Source organism: Diabrotica undecimpunctata, chromosome 7 (genome assembly GCF_040954645.1).
Source record: "Diabrotica undecimpunctata isolate CICGRU chromosome 7, icDiaUnde3, whole genome shotgun sequence".
In the NCBI taxonomy this organism is placed as follows: Eukaryota; Metazoa; Arthropoda; class Insecta; order Coleoptera; family Chrysomelidae; genus Diabrotica; species Diabrotica undecimpunctata.
The window spans coordinates 146,879,710-146,898,264 of record NC_092809.1 but is presented as its reverse complement, the minus strand read 5'-3'; the positions used below and the strand labels follow the sequence as shown (position 1 = coordinate 146,898,264).

At 32.2% G+C, this 18,555-nt stretch overlaps 1 protein-coding gene and 1 long non-coding RNA gene across 2 annotated transcripts; one reads left to right on the top strand and one right to left on the bottom strand.

Annotated features, from left to right (window-relative positions):
* Positions 1-2,499: 2,499 nt before the first annotated feature.
* On the bottom strand, positions 2,500-4,238 carry LOC140447027 (uncharacterized). Its single transcript, XM_072539614.1, has 2 exons — positions 4,050-4,238; positions 2,500-2,830 (listed from the first exon to the last, which is right to left on the bottom strand). The coding sequence occupies exons 1-2, from the start codon at positions 4,113-4,115 to the stop codon at positions 2,546-2,548; spliced, it is 351 nt and encodes a 116-aa protein (XP_072395715.1). The 5' UTR covers positions 4,116-4,238; the 3' UTR covers positions 2,500-2,545.
* An 8,557-nt stretch (positions 4,239-12,795) lies between these two features.
* Positions 12,796-17,764, top strand: LOC140447026 (uncharacterized). Its single transcript, XR_011951557.1, has 2 exons — positions 12,796-13,135; positions 17,374-17,764. It is a non-coding gene; the product is annotated as an uncharacterized lncRNA (long non-coding RNA).
* Positions 17,765-18,555: the final 791 nt, after the last annotated feature.

The following is an 18,555-nucleotide window of genomic DNA, read 5'->3' as shown; positions in this document are numbered from 1 at the left end:
TCATCATCAATCAGCCAATCGCGTCTACTGCTGGACATAAGCCTCCCTCAGTTCTTTCCATTGTTCTCTAAACTGGGCCGCTTGTAGCCAGTTTCCCGCTACACGTTTTATATCATCGGTCCATCTAGTCGGTGGTCGTCCTCGGCTTCTTTTATAGTTTCTGGGCCTCCGTTCCATAATACGTCTTGTCCACCGTCCACCTTGTATTCTGGCTAAGTGCCCTGCCCAGTTCCACTTAAGCGTCGTGGTTCTTTCGATGACGTCTTGAACTCCTGATCTTTGCCTGATTTCTTGGTTTGTTATGTGGTCTTGAAGGCTCACGTTCAGCATTGCACGTTCCATAGCTCGTTGTGTAACTCTGAGTTTATTCGCAGATTTTTGCGTGAGTGTTAAAGTCTCTGCTCCATAAGTTTGTACAGGCAAAACACATTGGATATAAACCTTTCGCTTGAGACACATGGGAATTGAACTTTTAATCCATTCCAAACCCATCCATTTTGTGTTAAAAAAATGTTGTCGTAAATCTTAAAAAACACTTTTGTGAGCTTGAAGACTTTTATTAGGCACAATTAATTATGTGCTATTCCTTCCTTAAGTTATTCCTTAAGTTATTGTATCCGTTTGTACTATTCCTTCTTCCACCTCTATAATTGTTATACATGCAAATTTATGAAGTTTTGTTTAGCGAAGGGTTTTTTCTTCCTGAGCATTCGCTTCTAATGTAAATGTATGGTTTCTTGCTTTTAAGATTGTTTTTATTCTTTCGTTCTTTAGACCATTTGTAATCACGCCCACCGCAATCTTTCCATTCACTTTGGTCAACATATTTTTAGTCTGTCTCGGGCTGCCTGTGTAATTATTAGTTTAGTCATAAGGTCTTCTACCGTCCATCCAAATTTGTCGATCCCTGTGATTTGGCTTTTCTGTGTTAATCTCATTTAATGGAACAGGAATTGATTGCTTCATTAGGAATTTATTCCTAATATCGTTATCAAATCGTTGTTTGATGTATAATCACTTCTAAAATGAAGTTTTACGTTCTGCGACAACTTAATATTAAGAATGTATTTCGGTGGTTATCTCTTTAGCGTTTTGTCAAAGGATTCATCATATATTTCGTATGATAGTCAATAAAATAGTAGTTAAATGTTTGTATCGACTAGAGTTTGTCAATTTTACAAAATATTTTAAAGCAACTTTATTTATTTTATTACTTTTTCTGGGAATTCACCCCAATTTTAATTTAAAATATGTTTATTTTGACTTTTCTATTTCCACTTAGGAAATCGTTCTTTTATATTTCGAGTATTTTGAGAACGATTTCCGAAGTTGACATTGTTTTACAAAAAAACTAGTATACAATATAATAAACTATACAGCAACTAAACACCACAGGTATTATTCAATACACTATAATGCTTTAACTGAAGGAAAAATGCGGTAAGTTACTACAATGTCAAAAAATTCGTTAAACTATTATTACAAATAAATGAGTCCGAAGGATCCCTACTGCGTCACACGCCTGGCTCAGCTGTCAAATGTCATGCGCAATATTATACCTTGTGTTCATTGTACCTTTGTATCATGTGCGTTCATTGTACCATGATGTCTACGCATATTCATGGTAGTTACTAGATGCAGTGTTGACAATTAAAAAAAAATAACCGATGTGGTTTACATTGCCTCGATGATCTACAATACCCCATCCTCCGCTATGTATAAATCTTCATCTTCAGTAACGCCTACTGTTCTACTTTTTTTAGATTTACTAAACTCTTAAATTCTCCAAGACCAGTGTCAGAATGATCGGATTATGCTTTAAATAAACATTGAATACAACCTAAACACTTCAGTTTAGGCACAAATTTTCTAATAATAAATATAAACATATAAAAAGGATACGATCCTTTAACTTAAATTTCTCATCTCCTACTAACACAATGCTCAATTCTTCTGGAAGCAAATATATGCCAGTTTCTATTTTCCCTCTAGCTTGTTATGCTAATGACATATTGAAAATGGTAGACAGAGTTTTAATTAATAGGCTTCAATACTCCTCGAAATGCATTGGAATTTCTTGTAGTACAACCGAATGTACTGCAGGATCGAACCGTTTTCATACAATTATTCTAAAGCACAAACCCAAAGGTGAACCAATATATACCTAATAACAAAAACTATGTCTTATCTAATTATGATTTAAAATACACTCGCATAAGTAAAAATTACTTTTGTTCGGCAAGATTATCTCACTTCAAACCACTCACACAAAATTCCGTAAGTATAAGTATCACGGGAAATAAGTGGAATTTCAAACATTGTTTACATTTTTTTGTCCCTTTATTTATGGACACCTAGCGGACAACATGCGAACTAAACTTTAAAAAATCGGATTACTACATCTGTGATCTTTGCTAATGTTTCTAATTTTCTTTTTAATATTTAAATGTTGACTCTTTTTAATTGTAGCAATATGGATGAAAGGACAATAAAAAAATATTTTATATATTTTTATAATAGTTTATTCACAAAACACAAAATACATTTAACTGAAAATTTTTATGGTTGTATCAGTTGTGTTGTCTGCTGTTAATTCTGATTCTTTAACTATAATATCTACATAAATACGCTCTTTGTTAGTGTAGAAAGTATCACAGGCACTAACAACATTCCAGCCATTGGTTATTGGGTATACTTCACCGAAAAGATCGGAAAAAGCTTCTACGCGCTTGAGGGCGTCATTTGGGTACAATTCGTAGGCTTCTTTAAGAGCCTCCACAGCCTTTAATTCGTATCTTATGTCGGGGACATTACTGCCACCAATTGAAAACTACAATTAAAAAAAAAACATAAAAATCAGGGAAAGACAAACCATTTTTAACTGTCACAAAAGTTGGGAGGATGATTTTTTTTTAATTAGGTAATTTAAATTATTAATTAAACACTAGAACTGACAAAAATAATTAAAAAAGATTACAGAAAACATTTGAAGTGATTACTGGATTCAGTAATTTGTACAGGTGTTTAAGTTTTTTTTAAATAGGCTATACTTGGGTTGCCGCTTTTACCACTATTCTAAATGTCTTTTTAGAATGATTTTAACAGTAAAAATACTTATATTCTAACTGTAAGTATGTAGTGGCCAACTAAGAACACTCTTGAACATATTTTGGGAATGATTTATAATGCAGGCTCATAGTAAAATATTTTGTAACAAATGTGGCTCCTAGAAAAACCTGAAAATTACTTACAGAGTTGTATATCTACGACTAGATGGCATTATTATACACAATCAATAAAAAAGCAAAATAGCGAGAACAATCCATAATGTCGTGAATACATCATGTGATAGGTTCAATAACGTTCCATAACATAAAAAACTTTTAATTTCAAATCGTAAAAACTAAAACACTCAAATATTTTGGCAGGGATTTTATCCCTTATGCATTTGAGAGTATTGGAAAAAGAACTCCTTGAAATCAAGGAACTAAAATATGTGAAAACTGTGAAGTTTCCTAGAGAAATCTGTGTGAAAATTGAATTTTCTTTTGTAAAGAAAATCGCAGGTGCTGCGACAATTTTTGCCCTTATGCCATTTAACGGATCTGTAGAGGAGTATTAATTCTATTTTTAAAAATCTATTTAAAAAAACATGTAATGTTAATAGGTGAGTGTCCTTGATTTTCTCCTTCATTCCACTTAAAAATTTGTTAGTTTTCACGATAAAAAAACCTGCAAAACAGGCATAACGTCAGGTCGTAAAAGCGAAAAATTTTACTTTAGAAAAGTTGCGGAAAATTAGAAAAATTCGATTTTCAGAAAAACGAACCTGGTTCATCTTAAAATTTCCTTTTCCTTTTGCTTATTTTATACGATATTTTCAGTACACAAAAAGGCATAAAGTATAAAATTGTGGTTGAACTGCGTACTGAAATCTGAAGGTCTATTATGAGAAACAAAAATGATGAAAATAAAACACATACTGCAATATTTTTTAGATACATTCCATATATTCAAATATATGGTTTTTAACAAAAAAATATACTAACCTGAGGAATTGATAAAGCTGAATAGAGTACAGCAAATGCTATAAACAAAGTTGCTAGGAATTTCATTTTTAACTTATTGTCATGCAATCAAACAAACATACGACAGCATAATCACAGTATTTTAGTTTTTATAGGCACTTGACACAAATAATCTTTTCGAGATTTTTGTTTATGCGTTGTACATCTAAACGTTAATATCAAAAAAACTTATCACGATTGAAGGTATTTTAAATAGATCACTGTATTAATTATATCGATAAGGACTATATCCAAGGATAAAAACTACTGCTGGATTTAATAACACATATTTATCTTATATTTCATAAAAATTTTAACTTCGTAATTCCACCCAAACCTGTTAAGAAAAGAGGAGGTTTAGGTTGTTGGGTTAACGCCCAGCACCTGGTAAAAGAAAATACAAGCTAACACTCCTAATCAAAAGTCTTAGATACTTTGCAAAGCGTTTGTGCCCTCCGATTAAAGAACTGGCAGGACCCTCGTCTACCTGGCCTTTCGGCTATACGACCGTTAACGAATCCACTGCCCCTACGAGTCCGACACCAAAATGAAGGTGCCACGCCACGTATACCAGAAACGTTTCGTGGGGCTTCACCTTCCCCGTAGTACCTGTGTTGCGATTACCGCACCTACCCGTTATCCCACCCACGGGCGGATAGGCGAAGCAGGCAGAGGAATTTCCACCTCGCACGTAGACAGGTCACGAGGATCTCTCCTCTACCACTCTTGAATCTCCTTGACGGGTACGTGCTGGGGCACCCACCCACACCACGCCTGACACAAGGCCAGGAGAGGTATGTACGGGCCCAGCTCGTTCAACCTCGCCAGGTTCTCTTGGAATGAGAGTAGAGTGGTCCCACGAGAGTCTCGTCTAGGATACTAGGAATGTAGACCGGTGACCGTGTCGCCTAAGCGACCGTGTGCGTTTCTACAAACCAGACACCTCAAGCAACGGCTCTCCACCTCTCAATTCCTACCTATTAGTCGCCTCTTACGACAGGCAGGGCCTTCTGACCTCGGCCGTATTCTTATCACCGCGAGCCGAACGGAGAGCCTTAAGGTGGGTACACATATGCGAGCCAAACGGTATACGTACCGTACGCGTACAGATCCTTGAAAAATATTCTACATCGTACTGATTGCATACTTATCTCGATCCATGGAAAGCGACAAACCAACAACGAACACACATGTGCGAAATGATTCATTTTATTTATAATTTGGGTACTGATTTATGTTTCTGTTTTTGCTTGTTTAACAAAAATAAAAGTATGTACAATACTCAGTTTACTGTTTTCTCACGTCTCTCTATGAAGGAACACGTCATTCACACAATATCGATTTGATGAGACAATAAAAATGTTCGCTGCGCCTAGTAAGCGCCGTCCAAACTGAAAGACGAGCTTCCTTTGAAGTCATGGAATAAACCGCAACAATTTGGTTCGCGACGAGTCACGATGAAACAGTACGCAAGCGGTTTTTTCTGCCGTACGCGTACACATTAACGAATATAGCGTTCGCATACCGTATGCATACCGTTTGGCTCGTATATGTGTACCGACCTTTAGATACTGGACAAAAATAAACGAAACGAACTCAGCAGCGAAGACGAACAATGAATATGTTGAATGAGGGTGTTGAAATGTACAGAGTACAAACAATAAATGCCAAGGAACTTTTACGGAACTAAAACAAAGGAAAATTGGTCAAGGAAATGAAATAATAGAATATGTTTTCTACTGTAATGGAGTAAGTAAATACCAAAAAGCAAAGAGGGCAGCGTCTACAGCAATAAGAAAAAAATATAATAAATATGTCAAGGATTGTATAGCCATAAATGAAATAATAATCAGTTTAGACATGAAAATAAAAGAAGAGATGCCCCCACCGATGATAGTAAAGGAGAAGAAAAGATCAGTTCGAATAAATTCTGCAAGAAATATTAAAAAATGTAAACAGTCGTAAGAAAAGATACGTAAATAGTAGATCTTAGTGCAAGAACTGAAAGAAAGGATAGTAACAAAATAGTAGGCCCATATCTTGAATCAGAATAAAATTATGTATTAGGATTATAATTAAAAATATGCTTTATTGTAACTGAAGATTGTACAATTTTATGGACAAAGCATAGAAAAAGCCAGAAAATAACAGTAACAATTCAATTTACTGAAATTACGTAAATCGTCAAAATCACAAAATAAAAGATTATAAAAAAACAACCTACTGCAAAATTTAAATAAATGGCAAATTGCATAATAAAACCTTATGAACTGATAAGTTGATAAGTTGAAGTTGCTGCGTATAATACCCAAATATAGACAAAAATACTTTAGTTAAGTACTTGTACATAAAGTTACTGTAATTTTTTTGTTATTCGTTAAGAAACTCTTCTACTAAATAATATGGTCTTTCAGATAGATACGCTTTTGTCATTTTACGGAACTTGGGGAAAGATGTTGCAGATTTAAGTTGTAAAGGGAGATGGTTGTATAGTTTTTTGCAGAATTTAATACAGATTTCTTTACTAACTCAGTGAACGGAATAGGTAAATAGCATCAAAGGTTGAATTGCTGGTGGAGTATTCACGATTAGGTCTTGCTGGAAAAACATGTAGGTGTTTACGAATTAAGCTAACAGTTTCTCAAATATATAAAGAGGAAAGCTTTAAAATCCCGTGAAAAATCAGCAAAAAGAAAAACTTTTTCATCGATTTTTAAATAAGTGATATCATTTATAAGAAAAGGAAAAGTATAGGACCCAATACTGAATATTGTAAAACTCCACATACAATGCTTTTGTGACTAGAGTCGGTATCATTTGTTTTAACTAGTTGTTTCCTATTCCTCAAGTAGGATTGGAACCAATTCAAAGAAATACCTTGAATTCTATAGAAATTAAGTTATTTTATCAAAATGTCGTGATTGGCACAATCAAAAGCTTTGGCATAGTCACAAAAAACAGTGGCAGTGTAAATATTATTGTTTAGTGCTGGGTAAACCTTATATAACACAAAACACATAGCATTACTCGTATATTTATTAGATAAAAAACCGAACTGATTTTGTAATAAAATGTTGTTTTCAAAGAGAAAGGACATAAGTCTCTCAATAATTTTGGATAGTACCGGTAGTAAGGCAATAGGTCTATTATAGTTGCAGGCATTAGATTTTTCACCACCTTTATAAATAGGAATAATAATATATGTCTTTAGGCACTCTGGAAATGCACCTTTTTCCAAGGAATCATGAATTATTAGTGAGTCCAGGACTTCCACATTTTTTTGGAGATTTGAGAATATCGTTATGGATAGTTCATCAATTATACAGGAAAATTTGTTTTTGATACTATTGATTGTTTGGATCAGTTCAGATTTATCAACTGGTCTTATAAAGAATGAATTCGAGACCTTTCCTAAATTGAGGGGATAGAAAATGGGATCTTGTTGTAGCAAAATAGTTAATGTTACATTTTTACTCACATTAATGAAGTATTCATTTATATTTTCAGGGTTTGGAGGAGAAAATATTTGAGCTATGTAGTCCAAAGTTTGTGAGGTTTTGGTTTAAGTGTAATTAAATGAAATACTTTACTGAAAATACAAACATTATCTGAAAAATCACTGAAATTATAGTCCACGGAAGGAAAGTGCCATCCAGAAGTCAAGAACAAATTTTGAAATTTACGAAAGTTCTGAGAGGAAAAAACCAACGCCGGATTTTCGAGGAGGGTTTGCTGAGTGTGTTAAACTGCTATAATAATATGATCTATATAAGATCGAATATACTACTTTATGATCAGATAGTACCGCATTAATAATTGTAGAACGAACATCAAGGGGTGAAAAATCTAAGACAATAAATAATCAATTATGGTAGATGTTGTTTTAGTAATTCTTGCAGGAGAATTAGTGTGCATTGTAACTGTGAGACCATCCAATTCGAATATATTGTCCAAGGACAGTTGGGTAGCATAAGCAACAGCGGAATTAATATTGAAGTCATAGCATTTTTATGTTTTCATTAGGCAGGTGATCTATAAATCCACAGAATGTACAGATTAAGATTTTTTATTATAAACAAAGGAAAACTTAAAGAAGGCTTCACTTAACAGAAAGTCATATTTTGTTACCGGAGAGAAATCATTATTTGCAGAAAGAATTCGGGTGTCACCTTAAGCTGAACTTGAACGATTGTCAACGAACACGTCGTTTTGTTTAAAAATTTTGTTTTGGAGAGACAACGGAATAATAATTTTGGTGATATTCTCTTTATTTTTGCAGGTGAATAATTCTTCCGAAGTGAAAAAGAACCTAAAAGCATCAAGATCAGCTTTTACCTCAGCTGGACCAATTCCATAGTAGATCTTCAGTTTTAGTGGAAAGTCCTTCGGAAACCAAAAAGATTGTAATGCTTGTGTTGGTGAATATATCGTAACATATTATTTATTTGGTTATTGGTTAATCTAACTGTTAGTATGGCCAAAAGATCCAGATTTATCGATGGTCCCAAAGTATCTTTCTTAATGAAATTTGTCTGTGAGTATTTTAATATTTTGTACTTCATTTTTGTTGTTGCGTAAAATCTTAATTTAATTTTTCAAGCTAACGCGGCTTCTAATATTCTTCGGACTCATATTTGTTTCAGATGAAGGCATTGGTTCGGAATATGAGAACGAGACTTATGTGACCAGTATTCGTCAAGAATATGTAATGGTTTTTTAGACATAAAGAGATATACATATGAATATACATATACGAAACAAAAATCATTAATAGACTATATAATTGTTAGACAAGACTCATTGACCAAGGGCGAAGAAATGAGAGTATATAGAGGAAACAAAGAGAGTATATACAGGATCTCTTTTCTTTATAAATTGAGACCAGCATCAAAAACAAAAGATATTCAAGGAACAACAAATGAAGAACGATATGAAAATATAAAAACTCAAATACACCTAGCAGCAGAAGAGGTCGTTGGAAAGGAAAATCACCAGAGAAATTATAAAATCCTAAAACCATATTGGTGTACAACAAAGATCGAAATCCAAATTAAAAAAAATAGAAAAAATTAAAGCTTTCTAAAAGAGAAATAAAGAGCAGAGAAAACCAATTTTGGCAAAAAAGTCAAAAGCAAGGGAGGCATGGAAATATTGAGGAACTTTAGACAGCATACCCATAAAAGAGTTAAGATATAAAAAATACAAATTGATGAATAAGTAAAATATTACTCAGAGTTATTACAAAAAAAAATATCTATATACTCCCGCAACTGACGAAATAAGAGACAGACAAACACAAGTTCCAGATATATCTAAAAACAAAATTAGAAATGCGCTAAAAAGAATGAAAAATAAGAGAGCAACTGATACTGGAAGCATACCTGCAGAACTGCTAAAACACGCCCATGTAGCCTTAATACAAGAGTTAAAACAAATATTTTATAAACGATAATTTAATGGAAAAATACCGAAAGAATAAAAAATGGGCTACTTAAATTCCATACATAAAAAGGGCAACAAAAAAGATCTCAGTAATTATAGGAAATATGCGTCACACCTTCTGTGCGTAGGTTGTATGGAAAAATTGGTAAAAAGAAAGGATGGAGGAACAGGTGCAAACTTCAGAACGCTCAGGTTCTGATAATATATTTTCTGTAAAACAGCTCATAAAAAAAACAATGCCAATGGCAGAACCTTCGAAAGACCTATGATAGTATCTCAGACAATAACATATGGAAAGCAATAAAAATTATGGAAAGGGTAACACTTACATAAATTTCGTAAAGTCGATAAAAGTCTTCGATAAGGATGTTGACTGTTACCAACCTTATTTAAACTTTATATAGATAAAACACTAAAAAAACTGGAACTAAAAAATGTGGACAGATATAAACAATAAATAGCAATTTATTTAGATATACACATTACTACATATTTTTAATTAGTACTTTTATCGCTTGCACAGTACTTTTAACTCTTAACTGGTGACCATGCATATCACAGACTCCGTACGTTTATTAACGCGTCTGCGTTTCTCGCCACAAATACGTAGCAACCTGTAATTAGGTGTATCTTCCTACCTTTTAGAGTATCTTACCTCGCTCGTCCCATTTTCGAAATGTTTACGTAGCGGAGTCTACTAGACGCAAGGTCACCATTAGTTTTATTTTAATATAGATAGTTCTCGTAAATCTGTAAGAGTATTAGACGATGATTTCGAAGAAGTGTGCACAAAATGGTATAATGAGGGAACAGTGACATTAGTGATGATGATGTGGAAGAAGGATATTATATAAAAAGTGATCATTTTACGGACAGTGAACAAGAACTAAGTGAAAATGAACAGCAACAAGACTCAGAAATGATATCCAGCGAAAATGAAATAGAGTGTGTCAATTCCAGCAATTATTACTATGGAAAGAATAGATATAAGTGGAGTAAAAAAAAACCAACTAGAAACGTCAGTACGCCTGCTCATAATATTGTTGTACTCCCATCAATCCGTTCAAAAGTAGAAAAGTCAACGAGTCCCGTTTATTATTTTAATAAATTGTTTTCACCAAATATGTATAGTCTTGTTGTCAAGAGGACTAACGAAAAACTCGCAACTTTTCGGCCAAAATATCAACAATATAAAAAAGACAAATCCGAGTTGGCTGATACTGATGAAATAAAATTGAGAGCTTTCTTCTGACTGCTTCTTTATACTTTTATTTATAAGCCAAATCATGAGGATGTACGAAGTCTGTTTGCTGCGAACGGAAATGGACAGTCGGTATTTAGAGCAGTTACGAGTATGTCGCAGAAACGTTTCCTGACCCTGATGGCTGCCTTAAGGTTTAACGATGCCTCGTACCGAGAACAAAGAGCAAGGGATAATTCAGCTGCTGCTATCCAAAAATTCTTTGACTTATTTGTAAGCAATTCAGAAGATGCATATACGGTTGGGAAAAATGAGTGTGTAGACGAAATGCTGGTAGGCTTCAGAGGCAGATGTCGCTTTAAAATGTATATTCCCAGAAAACCCTGTAAATATGGGATAAAAATCTTATGTATGACTGATGCACGAACTGGGTATTTACATAATGCTTACATTTATGCTGGGAAAGGTTCAGATGGATTTAGCCTCACAAATTAAGAAAGAAGAATGAGCATATCTACTCAAGCAGTTATAAGATTAGTCAAACATCTTTACAATACTAATAGAAATGTAAATGGCAACAACTGGTTTACTTCAGTTGATTTAGTACATCATCTACAACATAAACTCACTTACGTTGGCACGATGCGAAGAAATAAAAAAGAAATTCCTCCACAGTTCCTTCCGCGACCAAATCATAATGAAGGCGACACTTTGTTGGATTTACCAAAGACCTAACACTTTTATCCCGTACAACTAAGAAAAATAAAGATGTGATATTAATTGCTTCCGTGCATCATTTTATAGAAGTAGATGCAGATAATGGACTACCAGAAATAAGTTCTTTTTACAACTTGACCAAAGGGAGTGTAGACGCGATGGATGAAAAGTGTGTAAAATATTCCTGTAGCCGCAGAACACGTAGATGGCCCATGGCTATTTTTTATAAAATAGTAGACGTATGTGGAGTAAATTCATACATTAAGTTTACTTCGATTCCCGAAAATAATTGGACTAGATTCAAATTTATAAAAACCCTGGCCGACGAACTCCTTTCCTCATATTTGCATAAAAGATATGAAATGCCAACATTACAAAGGCAGCTGAAAGAACTGATCAGAAGTATCCTTGATATTCCCGAAAATAAGGCTAACGAAGAAGAAAAGCTTTAAATAAGAAAATATTGCTACATCTGTCCATCCAAATTAAGAAGAAAGACTGCATATTTATGCACAACGTGCCAAAAACCCTAGATTTTTAACGTTTTTTGTGATTTGCAGGTTTTGTGTAGAATTTCAATTATGTTGTTTTTAACAATGTTTTATATAAAATGTACCTATTTTTAAACATACATATATTATATTTGTTTGTATATGTTTAATTTTTTGGAATATGACTTTAAAAATTTTGTGTTATAAAACATGTTAAGTACCATTTTTTCTGTTTTTGTTATTTATAAGTCCTACAGTTTGATTTTTTTCTTTTTCACTAAATAAAAATCACATTACAATATTGTTTTATTATTAAAAACTGTTTTATTGCATTTTTTAGGTGCCAGCTTGACAAAAACAGCTTTTTTTAGCCAGGAGTCTGTCAGACACATGGTCACCATTTATGTAATTAAAAATAGGGTCACCAGTTAAGAGTTAATGCTCTTTTATGTGCTGTAAATAGTATATGATAAAACAAACTTAAGAAACATAATTAATACAAAATATAAATAACAAATGAATGCTAGAAAGATATAAATTTGAATCGTAGATTGATAAACAAACTCAAACTTCGAATTTTAGTGACAAAGGACACAAGGAAAAAAGTTAAAAACAAGAAGAAAAGTTAAAAAGGTGTAGAACTAAGGTTAGGTATAAAATAAAAGAGAAGAATAAGTTATATCAGGACGAAATATAATTTGAGAAGATTACAACAAGAAAGAGAAAATTAAAAGTAAAAAAGCAAAAGACAGAATAAATCAAAACAATAAGAAAATATATTTATAATTAACACCATAACTTGTCTAGATGACTAATGAATACGTCAAAAATTCTTTAAATAAGAGTGGCATCTCAAACAGTTGTTTGATCAAACATTGATATAAATTGAGATCAAACTTACGTAAAACTGATACTTATATATAAAAAATAGTGAGTCGTATACCTTTATCTTTTTCGATTTAAATATACTTATCTTTTAAAAGGAAACGATTGTTATAACTAAAAGCTTTAGTATGTACGGAAAAAATACTCTTTAAGATTAAATATGTCAAATTTTTTTAAAATATCTATAAAATCATAGTTTAAAATATATTGTTACTTAAAGATAATTGGAACGTTCAGGTATACTATTGTCTGAAAAGATGAAAGGTGACGTGATTTTAACACTAGTCCTTTTTGTGGCTGTAACAGCTGCCAGTCTTGCTGATAATGATACTGTAAGTACATTTTATTTATCTAGTATAACTAGTAAATAGAAAAAAAAACAGTAGGTAGGAAAACGTGAATTCAAATATATTTGTCTTAGTCTATGTTGAAAAGTATAGTCTGAAAATAAACACTGAAGGATATTTTACTATGTGTACATGAATTTAATACTATATGTATTATTAAAAAATAATCAGTAATAATGTTTTTCATAGATATTATTAAAATACAAACGCCAAATTGTAGGCAACTCTTGATACAAAAATTTTATTAAATATGATAATTTAAATAATTATATCTCGTTCGCGTAATTGCGTTGTAAAAAATTAATAGTCTTTTGTTTATTTTAACATTTTCGTTGAAAATTTTAATTCGTCGATCTTACTATTTATTCGGCTACTATTTACTAATTTTCCTAACGAAGATAGTATTTAAATAAAAAGTTTAAACACCAACGTTACCATTCCATCCTATCTACTGTTTGCTGAAGCCTCACAGAAAAACTAAGCGTTCAAAAAGGGAATAAAATAATAATAGCTTAAGAGCTGCATTGCCAGCGAAGATATAGTATTCCGAGAAAATTATAGCTATTATTGCAAGTAAGATACCTTATTTTGTCTACGACTAATTTATTAATTGGAGATATTTAATCTACAACTTACTTTATCAACCTTACAATTAATAGATTGTATTGGTCGTGAATGATCATTAACTTTGAAAGATTTTTTAATAAAAATATTTGGAATTACGATTGCTGTAAAAAAAGAACATTCGTAGATGCTATTTCTCTATTCAACAATAAGATTTGCTGTGATTGCTGACGCCATAACGTCTCTTCCATCAATGTACGGACTATAAAATTTTGCAATCATCGTTATCATCATTCTGGCTTTACTCAAGCTTTTGTATTAATATATAGTTTTTTAATTGCTTTTATGATGTTAATATTGCTTAATTCTAAGACTTCTCAGAGTCGTTTAATAAGATGGACACTATCGTATGCTTTTTTAAGGTCGACGTATAGTAAATGTAACGGTTTTCTGTTCTTTTAGTTGCGTAATGCAAAATAAGTGTCTTCGGGTATAAGTTTGCCCTAACCTATCCAAAACAGCTGAAAAACGCATTGTCAAAATCGTCTGGGAAGCTCTAAAAGTGTTGCAAAAGAAACTTGGTCCATAATTAACGATCTTCGAAACAGAACTGACACAACTCAAACATTTTCCCTTCCAAACCTTAAAAATCTAAACGAATACTTCTTTAATGTGATTAAAAATATAACATCATCTATTTTGCCATAACAAGATCCCATTTCCTATCTTCCCAATTTAAAAAAGGTCTCGAATTCATTCTTTATAAGACCAGTTGATAAATTTGAACTGATCCAATCAATCAATAGTATCAAAAAGCAGAAAATATGTTGGAAGTCCTGGCCTCACTAATTGATGATTCCTTTGAAAATGGTACATTTCAAGAGTGCATAAAGACAGCCATTATTATTCCTCTTTATAAGTGTGGTGAAAAATCTAATGCCTGAAACTATAGACCTATTGCCTTATTGCCGGTACTATCCAAATTATTAAGAGACTTATAAAAGTCCGACTTATGTTCTTTCTCGTTGAAAACAACATTTTATTACAAAATCAGTTCGGAATTTTATCTAATAAAAGTACCAGTGATGCTATGTTTCGTGTGCTACATAAAGTTTACCAAACACTAAACTATGATGTTTATTTATCTCCCCTGTCTACTGAGTCAGTAAAGAAATTTATATGACATTCTGCAAAAAACTATTTAACCATCTCCCTTTACAACTTAAATCTGCAACATTTTTCCCCAAGTTCCCTAAAATGACAAAAGCCTATCTATCTAAAAGACAATAGTATTCAGTAGTAGAGTTTCTTAATGAATAACTAAGAAATTACAGTAGCTTTATAAACAACTAGCTAATATTTTGACGATATTGACGATTTATATAATTTCAGTAAATTGTTATTGTTATTTTTTGACTTTTTGCCAGCTTTGTCCATAAAATTGTACAATTTTCAGTGACAATAAAGCATATTTCTAAATCTATTTCTAGTAGATTTTCGAAAAGTCTTTTTCCATTTTACTCTTGTTATTGGTTGTATGATGTGTCTTCTTATTTATTTCCGTATGTTCTTTATTACTATCCAGCCTCCATTGCTTTTTCTACTACCTATGTATGTATTTATGTTGTTTCTTGTAATTTCTATATAATTCTTTTCCCAACTTTCGTTCTTTTTCATAATTTTTTTTTCTGACTTGCTTGGGCTGTTTTGTATTTGACCATATCAACGATATTCTTTGTATTTAAATATTTTAAAAACTTTTGTCTTTTATAATCGACTTTATAAGTCGATTATAATCGTTTTCTTTGTTTTTTATTTACTTCGTATAGTTTCATTACGGCAGATGCTGCTGCATATATACAATTCTTTATATGTTTGTATTGTTCTTATATCGAGTTAAAATGGCTTTTGATGTAGTGTCATCTAATATATTTTTGTACAGTCTTCTTACATTATCATGTTCCAAGCTGTCTTCTTTGTATAATGTGTAATAGTTTAAAGCAGAGTTTCCCAAACTTATCTAAACCGCGACCCCTTTTTGCTAAAAAAATTTGTTCGCGACCCCCCAATTTCCCCCCACTCATTTATTCAATATTATTTGACAGAAATAGCGTGCCTAATTTACAATAATTACCTGATGGTTTCTCAAAATTAATTTTACTTTACTGTTTAAGTTTAAATCAAAAACAATTATTTTATTTTAATACAATTATTTTAATGATTGCGATCTGTCCCACTAGTAATTAGTAGTACGTACTTCTGCCAGAATAGCATTTACAATAAAAATAAATAATAAGAAGTCGACTGCACATTGTACACCGCGAGATATTAGCTTGTGTCTACATCGCAAAACTCTTCCATGATAATCGCGAAAGCGATTTTCATGGAAAAGTTTTGCGAAATTTCACTTAAGAGCAGAGCTTTTAATGTATTTCAAAGATGAGAAGTCCCCATATGAAAATCAATTTTCCGATCCTATTTGGCTTCTGAAACTAGGTTTCCTTGCTGATATTTTCGAGCAATTAAATATTTTGAACAGTAATTTACAAGGTCGCGACATTAATATAATTACAGCCACAGATAAAATTAAGGCGTTTCTAAGAAAAATCGATTTATGGTCGACCTCACTTGGCAAAAAACAACTCGATTCATTCCAGTGCCTTCAGGAAATTATGGAAAATGTATCCAATTACAGTGCTACAAATTTTGAACAAGTTTTTGCTGACATGCATGTTACTTTGCTCAGTTTAAAACAACAGCTCTGTTATTATTTCCCCGAAGAAATTCAAAACAGTTACGACAGTTGCAGATGGATACTAAATCCGTTTTTAGCCGATTCCTTTCAGCATGTTGAAATACCAATAAACATAAAAGAAAAACTTATTGAAATATCAAGTGATGGAATGTTGAAGCTTTAATTTTTTTCCCAGAACTCGGACCAATTTTGGACCGAAAAGATGCAGGAATACCCCCAGTTGGCGAGTGAAGCTGTAAAATGTTTGGTTTCCATTGTAACATCATATTTGTGTGAATTAAGTTTCTAGTCTATGACTGCCATTAAAACAAGAGTTAGAAATCGTCTCGTACTTGAAAATGATATAATTGTGTGTGTCTCAAATACACAGCCTAGATTTGAAAGATTAGTTTCACAGAAGCAGGCGCATAGCTCTCATTAAGATTATAATATTTGACTTTGTTTTACTCTTTTATTTTTACGGACTTTAATATTTAGTTTTATATTTCGTCTGATAATTAATTGGTAATTTCTATTTACGGCGTTGTTAAAATAAAAATACATGACCTAACAAAGTGGTGCTTTTGTCTTATTTTGGAAATGTTCGGCGGTCCCCCTAGTACCTCATGGCGACCCCCACTTTGGGAAACACTGGTTTAAAGTATATTGATTTACATCTTTGTGCTGGTAAAAACCTTTAATATTTATAGGTTATATTGTTTACATATAGTTCACATATAGGTATGTTTATAAGTCGTAGGCGTTGTCATTTCTTCTCCGTACTCTCCGGTGGTCTTATTTTATGTGTTCTTACTGATTCTTCCGTTTAAATGCTCTTAAACCATATATTTCATACGAAACAAACATATGTATTATAAGCTTTTTTCTTGAAAAATTAGTAAACTACATACCAACTTCTTTTCAGATCGATGTTAACGTAATCAGCAGCAACGTACCCAACATCGACTATGAAGTGACAGCGCGGGAAACCTTAATAGAAACATACCAACTGTACCCTACAAACCAAAACAAAAGATTGGCCGCTTTCTCGCTACTCTTTAACGAAACCCACCCAACTTATAACGGCTGGAAAGTTAGCGAAAATTGCAGCGGATTCTTCAATCCAACTGAACATTACTTCGTCACCTTGAACGTTACGGCCAGTGACGGAAACTTAATTATCAAAATATTTGATTAAATAAAATATTATACTTTTCTGAGGCAGAAATGTTTAATAGTAAAGAGCTAGCATCTAGTAGAGTATTTGTAGTTTTATAAAGTGTTCTCTCTATTTATGAATAAACAAATTGGAACAACTTCAGTTAATTATTAGTTGTGCAAACATATTTTTCTTTTTGTTTCTCTTAACATCATCGGCTAAATTTATTCTCCTATATGGGCCAAATACAATAAATTCATCAGTTTATGATCATCAATAGCTGATCGTTCGTTACCAAAGCCAAAAAATGATGAAAGCTTTAGGACTTTAAATAAAAAAAAAAGCTAAGGCTCAAAGCATTATGGTAACAAGAATATTTCAAAAAGTAATAATTCAGGTAGGTAGTCATGTGAAACTTCACAAACAATTTGGTTAACAAAAAACAATTAATGGTAATGCATATATTGCGAATTGAGGAAAATGTGAGCCAATTTAAGAAAATAAAAAATGAATTGCCAAATAAAATAAATCTAACAAAAATTATCGAAGAATTGCTTCAAAAATATTAAGGTTTTTTGTGTCTACATGGTAATCGGTTTCGTCAAAGAATCAAGAAGTAGTAGAATAATCAGCTAGTTCAGCACTTTTGTTTTGTTGAATTAAGCACGCAGAATTTTGATTTTGACTATGGATAATATTATTTAAAAAATAGCAAAAGAAGGGAAGACGAAGTGAAAGTAATGTAACTTTAGGTAAACGGAAGTGTTGCGTAACAACAATATTTAATATTTTTATTTTATTTTGTATCATATTATTTTATATCACACTGTATATTACTTTAAGATTTATAAAATTCCTTTGTACCATCTAATAATCTGTACGGCGCCGATAGCTTGCATTCAAATAACTTTCTAGACATAAGCTTCTGTCAAAGAATTATAACAATGA